At 40.8% G+C, this 10,000-nt stretch overlaps 1 protein-coding gene across 5 annotated transcripts in view; it reads left to right on the plus strand.

Annotated features, from left to right (window-relative positions):
* LOC140403913 (SUMO-conjugating enzyme UBC9) overlaps positions 1-9,133 on the plus strand; it is a 52,018-nt gene extending 42,885 nt beyond the window's left edge. For all 5 annotated transcript variants that reach the window (XM_072492155.1, XM_072492154.1, XM_072492150.1 and 2 more), the window contains one exon: positions 2,488-9,133. In XM_072492155.1, coding sequence (XP_072348256.1) covers positions 2,488-2,551 — 64 coding nt within the window. In that variant the 3' untranslated portion in view covers positions 2,552-9,133. The remainder of the gene's footprint in view (positions 1-2,487) is intronic.
* Positions 9,134-10,000: the final 867 nt, after the last annotated feature.

A 10,000-nucleotide genomic window follows, 5' to 3' on the forward strand; every position in this document is an offset into this window, starting at 1 on the left:
GACGAGGTATGTAATGGTGAATGGCTATTCTTTGGACTGGAGGACGGTTTACATTGGCTCCCCAGAGGGTGCACCTGAGATCTCTGCTTTTCTTGACCTATATTAATGACTGGAGAGCATGATTTCAAATTTTGTGGATGACAACCTTGAAAGTGTTGCGCACTGTGAGGAAGGTGGTGAGAGATATCAAGAAGACCGGCTGTTGGAATGATGGATATGTGGAAGAGGGAAACGAAGTAGGAAGAATATAAAATAACCAGTACAGTTCTAAACGGGCTGAAGAAAGAAGTACCTGGGGCATATGCACTTTGTTGAAGGTGGCAGAACAGGTTGAGGATCCTGAGGTTTACAAATAACAGCATAGTGAACAAAAGCAAGCCATATTGCTGACAAAAGAAACATGTTGCTAAAGTTTTTTTATCTTGCATTCATCAGGACAAATGCAAGAATGCCACATTTCAAACAGTCAACAATTTGTATTATCAGAGAAATGGATGCCATGAAGAAAGAATGAAAGGGTGGGGGGAGGGGGGGCAGGGAGTTGAAAAGGTGAAAGGCTTGAACATATTCCTTTTGTCTGCAGCGAATGGGTCCCTGTGCATGAATGTATAATACTGTTAGCAAGTGTAAATGAGTCATGTTACAAGCTCAACATTAATGGCTAGTGCAGCTGTAAGCACACTCTGGATTGTCCAGCAAGTGCTCCCCAATAGCAAATTTGCAAATGCAAGCGTAGGCGGCTCGATATTACACATAAGCAAAAGAACATGCTGTTTTGATTCCATCAGCCAATCACTGGGATGGGCGGCTTAGGTACCTGTCATCACACTGGCACTGAAACTCATACGCTGCATTGCTCAATTGTGTGGTAGGCATTACATCTTTTTGGACAGACTGCAGCATCCTGTTTGTGGAAAATATCATTCACATAACCACTACATTATAACAGCGTGAAACTGCTTCGTTAACCTGTTGTTCAGACTTTTCAGGTACTTTACCGTTGCGTGGTAATTTGAAATGGTCTGGATACTTTTCAGGCCCAAACTGGCTGCCTTTGACCCATTTGTGAGTTTGCAAGTTATAGCTGCCTTACCAGCAATCTTTTAAATGAGGCCCTAACTGTTTGCTCGCTTTGCAAGCTTGATGCAGAAATAAAGCTCATTAAAGCTATCTGCAAGACAATGGGTATCCTGAGCAAATCATCATTTACTTTGTATTATGCAAACTTGCATGGAGCCGATGCTGCCATCAGTGGGAAAAGATAATCTGCCCGCTCCACAATTGAGCAATATCATATATAAAGTTCAGCGCCAGTGTAATGTTAGGTAGGTTGACCATCTGTTGTAGCGATTGGCTGATTGAATCAAATATAGTGTTCCTTTGGCTATTTGTAATAGGCAGAGAATAGAAATTACACAACTAGCCCACTCTTTCAAAACCCAAAACAAAACCTCTATACTGTAAGATGTGATTCTATGATTGGACAGCACTGGCTGAACAATCAGTGTGCTAATAGCTACACTAACAACCAATTTAAGATCAGTTGAGCTTGTAACATGGCTAATTATACATGCCGTGAGTGACACATTAATCGACAGAGTCCTGTTCTCTATAAATAAAAGGAACAGGTTGAAGCATGGTGCCTTTTATGAATTCTGTGTGTGTTTGGGGAGCCTGTAGTTCCCCATTGCCCCAGACTTTGCCATGGCGAAAGCAATCAAGAGTTGACTTGTCAACCAATCAGCATCCTTTTGAAATTTGGCATTCTTGCATTGGTCCTGATGGCTGCAAGGTTGAAAGGCTTCAGCAACAGCTCTCCTTTCAGCAATGTAAAACCAAGGAAGTTATGGTGAAAATATGTGACACATTGGTTCAGTCTCAACTGGATGTTCGATTCTGCTTGGCTCGTTCAGGAAGGATGGAGAGGCATTGGAGAGGTTGCAGGGGAAAAAATTGCAAATTGTTCTAGGGAATAATGGACTTGTATAGGGGAAACCATTCTCAGTGATGGAAGGGCGGAGAAACTTGTGCTCTTTTTATGCAATCAATTAGTACATTGGTTGCTGGGATGGAATCCGCTTTAGCATTTAGGCTTGGATAAAATAAGCTCAGTGTTGTAGGACGGGCCACAGTTTCATATCCACAAAGGCTATTTAAAAACGGAAAAGTCGTGATAAGAGTCCATGTTGCTACTCTCCAATGCCAGATTTCCCAAGAAACATTCAGCACCTTTGAATTGAGGCATTGGCCACCTGGACACGAGCTGTCCGCCTTCTTGGTGTATGGGACAGGAAATAATGGAAGAAGAATCTTTATGGTATATTCTCCACAGAACAGAAGATGGATTGATTTTGAATGGGTTGTTACCTAATTGATCTAGGCGTACAAAATAAACGAATTGTACTTTTGATGTGAAACATTCACAAGATTTCTATTCTCCCTCCAATCTCTAACTCTCCCTTTTTTGTGTTATTTCTCCATTCACAGCCAGAACAGAGTAGAGTATGAAAAACGAGTGCGAGCACAGGCCAAGAAATTCGCTCCAACATAAAATCGAGCAGCTGAAGTATGTGGATTTCGGCTGAGAAAAGAAGGCACGCACGCTTTTCAAATTTAGCAAGTTCCTGTTACAAGCAATTGGCAGTCTTTGGGGAAAGTAATTGCATCGTTACTTGGACAGTTCTAGTTCACCACACACACACAAAAAAAAAAAGAGGCAAATCATCTCGGCACGAAACTTGCTGTGTTTCTGTGGCGACTGTAGTAAAACGTTTTTTTTAATTTAAAACCAAAGCCCTACTGGTCAATGGTTCAATTGCCAGAATTTGGGGCTCCTGTTTAATGCTGGCTAACTTGCAAAAATGCGGTTGGAATTCCTCCTCCTCTTTCTTCTTTCCCCCCCCCCAAAAACAAGCTTATGTCCACTATGAATGGTTTTCAGGCCTATCTTTAAGCATCCTGGCATAGTTATCCAGCCTCTGGACCATGCATCAGGAGGATTTTACAAGAAGAAAGTGAGAACAGTACAAATCCATTTTCATACCATGATCTGCATTTTGCTCTTTAACACCAAGGCTTTCTTAAATCCACATTGGCCCTTTAAAAGAGACTTGGAAGTCCTGTAATACATGTATTTTAAAGAAACCGTCAATAAAATGTTATTTCTATCCACCTGTTCTGCCCCACCCCTAGTACTTGCAGACACACGTGTGTGACGTTGCCCATAACTGAGATTGCTGTCTTAGTTGAAAGAACTCGCTGCTCTTCCTGAGCAGTTTCTGATGCACAGAAGCTGAGTGGATGCTCTCAGCCTGCAGTGTGGCACATTTGCTTTTAACCTTTTTTAAAAAATCGGTAACTCTTTTTTAAAATGCAGTGGCATGGTACATGGGACTTGTCTGGTTGCAGCTGCCTGCATGTGTATACTCTTGTCACCTGCTCTCACTTTGTTTTGCTCTGGGCTTCCTTCCTGTATTACTGTAGTTTGGGGTGAAGTTACACTGTCCTTATTTTCTTTCTGGAAAATTAAGTAAATCTTTTGCCCCATTTTGTTTTAAATCTGGAAATGATTTTTTTAAAAAGTGGAATGAAGGTACCCTGTGGCATCTTTATGAAGGGTTACTGGTTTTGCAGAAAGATGTTTGAAATAGCGTAGCGCTGGTTTACAAAACAAACCGAACCGTAAAAAGCAAAGTGCATGTTTAAGATTGGACTGCAGACCAAGTTGCATATCACTTGGAAGTAGGGATTGCTTGTGAAACTGTACTTCAACTGTTTTTTTTTTTTTTGGCAAAGAAAATTTGCTGGTGAGTGTTTCAATCAGTCACTTTACATGCCCCTGGGAATAGCATGAGGAAGGTTTTATTTTTCAGATGTTTGGTCACCCATTTAATTGGGTACGGTTAATTCACTTGATCCCTTCCATTCGTTTTGGGAGTGAACCAGGTCTGGGTTTTACATGCTCTCATTATTAGTGAGAAACTCCTCTTCCTTCAGTTGATCTTTAGAACTGATTGAAGGTCTTTGCTTCGGTTAACACGCACAACATTGTTCTGCTTTTCAGGAGGCCATTTTCCCCCCAGAACACACATTGTGGGGGGGTGCGGAAGTTGCTACTTTTTGGTGAGGGTAGGGGGAAACTGGTCGAATACACAAGGAAGTACATTTTTCATGGTTCTCTTACTTTCAGGAGCATTGTAAAATTTGAATCTGTTGCTGAAATTGCATCCCATTAACAGTAGAATCTCTTGTTGGGACTATTCTGATTTTCTAAACCGTTGAGGCTTGTACTGTTTGTCTTTCAGGCTCGAGTCTAAAACCTGCTGGACAGTTTGATTATAATTATGCAAATACCTGTAATTCATGAGATTCAATCAGGGCAGACAGTAGTATGGTAATAAACACTTGTGGCTGTTTTTACGACTGAACATTCAGAAATTTAATTTGATTTGCATGTTGGGATGTGAACCGTATAAGTTGTCTTTGTCGTCACATTTTGGAATTGCAACCTTTTTTTACATTGGTAGCATGGTATATAATGGATCTGGAGCACAACATGTGAGACTATCTTAGTATCAGTGGATACAACTGCTGTCAGTCTTGTAGATGAAGGATTGCCTATGTTTGAACTGGTCAAAAAAAACTGTACCTGCTATAGACCATGTGACCCATTTTTAATGCTGCTGTTTATCTCTGAAAGGTTTGTTCTGCAAGTACCAAGAATGCACCTTCTTGCTGACCAATTTGAGGTGTTCATTCTCTAGGAAGTTGATGTTTGCCAAGTGCACCTTTTAGTGATGTTGCCACGCATTTATAAAGTACAGGGAGCCTATTTTGCTCAGATAGTGGGTTCCCAATACATTTGAAATTACTTCTGATTTCCACCTTGCTTTGGTCCTGTCTGACTTCTGATGTGCAACATGCTGCAGAAACCTGCTGTAGTATTCAGGTCACTATCTGTGTTGGGATCGTACTTCCTGACCAGTAATAGAGTAGCTTTGCTTCTTCAAATTTCAGGCTTCTTGACCTGTGCTCAGTCGCATTTTCTGCTGGTCAATTTATATATTTTTAAAAAATCATTCTTTGTATGCAAGTATTGCTGGTGAGGCCAGCATTCACTACCTATGTGTAGTTGAGCTGTGCCCCTGAAGAATATTGCCTCCAGTTTTGGAAGGGATTTGCATTCAATGCAAGGCAACATCTGCCTTGTTTTGTGCTGAGACCTTTATGATAACGCTATCTGTTCTACCTTTGGCACGTACATGCTGAATAACAATTGGAATAAGTTACCACATTAGTAGATATTCCTTTAAACATCGCTTGACTTTTGCTAAATGGCAAAAGCAGAAAATTCCCTCCTTCATTTTTTAAATTAAATTAGTTTATTGCACATGAGAATTAAGAGAATGAATGAGGGGAATTGATGAATCATTCTTCTTCCATTTCACCTTTTGCGATCAATGCTTTCTGTTCTGGAGCAGCAGTGTATTATCAACACTATTGATCCTTATAAATTCATTCTGCCTTTCTCTCTCTGTCTGCCCTTCTCCCTGCCTCCCTCTCCTCTCCCTACCTCCCTCTCGCTCCCTCTCTCTTTGCCACCCTCCCCCTCCCTCTCTCTGCCTGCCTGCCTCCCCCAGCCCCTGCCTCCCCCAGCCCCTGCCTCCCCCAGCCCCTGCCTCCCCCAGCCCCTGCCTCCCCCAGCCCCTGCCTTGTCACCGTCTGTCTATCTGTCTTTCAACCCATGCTGCTTACTGCTTATTCTTTTAAAAATCTAAATTGGATCCAAACTTTCTCTTGGCTGCTGTCATTCATGTTCCCATGCCCAGGGAATTACATTTTCTTTTAGTGCCTCTGTTTGAATATTAAACATGTGGTGAGGCTGTCTATGTGAGGCACAAGTGAATTAGCCTGGTCTTTGGGTGAATTGAGCCTGTTAAACTCCTCACTCTGAGCTGACAGCACTCTGCTTGAGAAGGTTTTTGTTGTGTTGGAACGAGCCCCCAGTCTGTTCATTAATATTGTGGACCTGCTGAAACTCGAATTTTATTTCAATAGTTTTAATTCCCCAGTGTGGTACAAGTAAATGCACTGAGCCATAGGATGCCATCCGAGTCCCATTTTTGGCTATGACAGTTGCTTTTAAGTTATCTGCTTCTAAATCATATTCCATAGCTCCTAGTGTATCCTTTATGTACATTCCATTGAAGGCATTGGTTGCTGATTTTGTTGGTATTGCCATTTTGGTCATGTGAAAGAAATGGGTCTACATAAATCGTGATAAAACTCAATCTGTCTTGTGTCACATCTTGTCAAAATTCTTCTTCAGTATTGCCGTTTATATTTGAGTTATTTAACATATGGATTGGACCACAACAGGAGCAGTGTGGCTGAATTCCTACGATGTACTTGGGACTTTGTGAGAAGCAGGTGCCCATAGGAGAAATGCCACTTTCTCATTCATCGAAGCAAGACTTGGTTGTACCTAATGGGCTTTTCAAATTTAAAAATTCTGTCAAATCATCAGTGTTATATCCTTTGTGTAAACGCTTATGTATCTTCATTGTATGTGTACAGTATTGAACATCTGGTAATATATGTAAACTGTAATTTTCAAGAAGGTCCTGCTGCCTCCTTAGATTTCAGCGAGCAACAAACCCTTTTGTGCAGTCCAATTTCGAACAGTGGTTGCGTCAGGAGCCAGTGGAATAATGAGTTACGGATGTACTCTCCAAGTTTGTTCCTGGCCAGATGTATAATAATTTGGAACAATGCATTCACACGTACAGCATTGAAGAGGGAGACTTTGTAGTAAAAGATGAAGATACAGATTCCAGGAAAGAAAAGGGAATTTATGCGCTTTGTTTAGAAAAAATATTTTGTGGAACATTTTTTTCCAATTGGAAATTCTGATATTAGTGGCTTATCTGATGTAATTATCATAGTTGGAAAATTATGGCCAAGCTTAAGAAAATTATTGGGCATTGAGCAAGATCTCCCTCGCTCCCCTTTCTCCCTCTCTCTCCTATTTCCCTCTCTCCCTCGTTCTCTTTTCTCCTTCGCTCTCCCCTCGCTCCCTCCCTCTCCCCGCCCTCCCTCTCCCCTCTCTACCTCGCTCTCCGCTCTCTCCCTTTCTCCCTCACTCTCCCCTTTCGGATTAAATATAATTTACAGTCAATCCCCTTAATTGTGTATCCATTCCAATTGACCCAGAACAGGCACTTGCTAAAAGAATAATAATGAAAACACCCTTGGAACACTGGTACATCCATTTCTTTGTTTATATTTTTTGATGGATAAAACAACAAAAATAAAATTTTAAAAAACAGAAACCAGTATTCCAGGGTGGCGCTGTAAACTTGTACAATACTTTTATATCTTTTTTTCATAGTCCATTGGATTTTGAGTATGAAATTGGTATGTCTTTAGAAAACATGCTAATTTTAATGTCTGCCCAGCCCCCTCCCCAAACAATGAACCCTGCCCTGCCCCACTCCTCTCCCTGGAAAAGAAAAAAAAAAAAAAAAAGTTGATGGTTGTAATGGTTGCCTATTGCATGGCCTGTGTGGTTGGGACAATGTAGTGTTTCTGTGTCTTTAAGTGTGTCACCTTGCTCACCATGTTGTAAGGCTGGAAGACCTTAACTGGTCATTGCATGATCGAATCAATCTCTGAAAACCCATGGTTAAAACCTTTACTCTGCTCAAGTCGCTATGATCTTGGGTGAAGCAGCGTAACATTTTCAATCAAACAGTAAACGTGCCCTTGCATTCCCAAACCTCCAGTACTTTGTCTTTTTTTTCTCTCCATCCCTTAAATTGGAAATTGTGATATTTTACTGAACCGTGAGGCTTTTGAGCTCGCTCTCATTCTTTTCAAAATGGTGTTTGAGCCTTGCACCAAGCACCAATCTCTTTTTTCCAAAAAAAATTGTAAAGTTTAAAAAAAAAAATCTGGGTTAAATATGAAGGGTGTTCTCAACATGTATTAAATGTTTTGTAGATTTATGCATATGTCTGAACTTTGTAATTGCTTTTAGATTTTGGTAGAAATATAAGCTTAGGTTTGGGTGCTTTTTTTCCTCTTTCTCTCTCTGCCCCAGTTTGTATTCGCCTTCTTTCAAAACTGTACGACGGGCTTGTCTCAAACGTCTGAACGTATAGTCACCAAATGTGGGGTGATTGCTTAAGGAAAACTGCGAACCAGTTTGCTATTTACCAGCTTTGATTTGCCATCGTTCCACAATCTTGGTTACAGGAGCTGCTGTTACTTGCGTACCATGCTCCCATGCTCATTTACAGTGGTTTTCTTTCCCAACTGGACAAAGTACTAATGGAGCATGCTTGGCAAAACATCTGTTTGGACATTTAAAGTTTGACTGAAGCTTTGGTTTTTTTTGTGTTGGCTGCCTCTTGTCTTTTTTTTTAAACTACTATCCCGAATGAAGTGTAGTTGGCGGACTTCGACTTGTGCCAGGGCTCAAAATTAAATGTTAATTGACCAGCTGGCCAATATCATTTCCTCACTTGGCCCCCCCAATGTCTCGCGGGCTCAAAGATTGTAACTTTGCCGTTGTATGCAATGGTGTTTAGGAGCCTGGAGAAACAGGCAGACATCGATTGGATCAGCACCTAAATCTGATATGTATCCTCTTGTTTGAACAACTTTCATCAGAGTTGGGACACAACCTGTTGATAACTGGTCCAAAGCTGGTTGTTTATATCCAGGTCATTGTTCGTTTTGAAGCCTGATTGTATGAAATGTTATACCATTCTGTAACCTTGATACAATATGGTGGAATGTGAGACATTATTCACATGGAATCTGCTGCCTTCCCAAGCACACCTTTCCAAAGGCCATGTTTGCTTTCCTTACCTCTTGCTTGCCCGAAAAGTGAAATTGTAATATTGAAAAAGCAGCTCGGACAGCAAGAAAAATGCGCTGTTTAAAATAAATTTCTAATGAATGGAAAGTTTTAACGTGAAGAAATCATTCCATTGTTGAGGCTCAAGCTGCCTCTGAACACCATGTACCATTGCAGCACATGCACCATTTCAATCACTGATACCTCTGTTTGTATGCTGTTTGTTAATGTATTTGTGTTTAGAAAAAGAAATTAAAAAGCGAAAAGTAAGTAGTGGTTTTGTTGTCATTTTATGAAGGGCTCCGTAAACCAAGCATGTTCATCTCCATCCTACTGCACCTTTTTTGGGAGCACAGATGGTTCTATTTAACAATTAATGACATGGCCTACTTGCAGTGTCGGACACGAAACCGGTTTCACCATTAGACTTGAATGGATTAGTAATTCCAGAGTTCTCGACTAATAATCATGAGGAAACAGCACCAAGATGCCTTAATGTTGGGTTTCCATTCTCTCCTTAGCCCTTTACCAGATAATCATAGACTGGCGATCACTGCAGATCCCGAGATGAGCTACTCCCAGTTCTGAGGATTTTTCTGTTCTTAGTGAAGATTATGGAAGATTGGTCTGGTTTCCCTCGTAAATGAGACTTTAACTCCTAATTAAAACCTTCAGGATCATGAGAGAAGTTGAGTAAAATTGATGCTGGCAATTGTTCATTGGTCTTTATATCAATAACCACATTTTGTGGCACATCTGCATGCCTCGCAGCCAGGGTGAATGTGAGCAGATTGCATAAACTGAGTTGTGCATAAACCTAGTTGTTATTCCCTTAAGTTTAGAAGATAATGGGGTGGTCTAATTGAAGTATTTAAAATGACAAAAGGATTTGATAAGCGAGACAAGATGCTTCCTCTGGGGGGAACCTAAAACAAGGGGACACTGTTCTAAAGTTAGAACTAGGCCATTCAGGAATGAAATCAGAAGCACTTCACACACAGATGCACGCACACATTGTATTGGAAATCAGCAGTTCTTTTCCCCCAAAGACTAGATGCTGGGTCAATTGAAATTTTCAAGACTAGGTTTCATCGAATTTTTTTTTTTAAAAACAAAGCAACGATATTAAGGAATGTG

The sequence above is a fragment of the Scyliorhinus torazame genome, chromosome 29, assembly GCF_047496885.1.
Source record: "Scyliorhinus torazame isolate Kashiwa2021f chromosome 29, sScyTor2.1, whole genome shotgun sequence".
NCBI classification, from domain to species: Eukaryota; Metazoa; Chordata; class Chondrichthyes; order Carcharhiniformes; family Scyliorhinidae; genus Scyliorhinus; species Scyliorhinus torazame.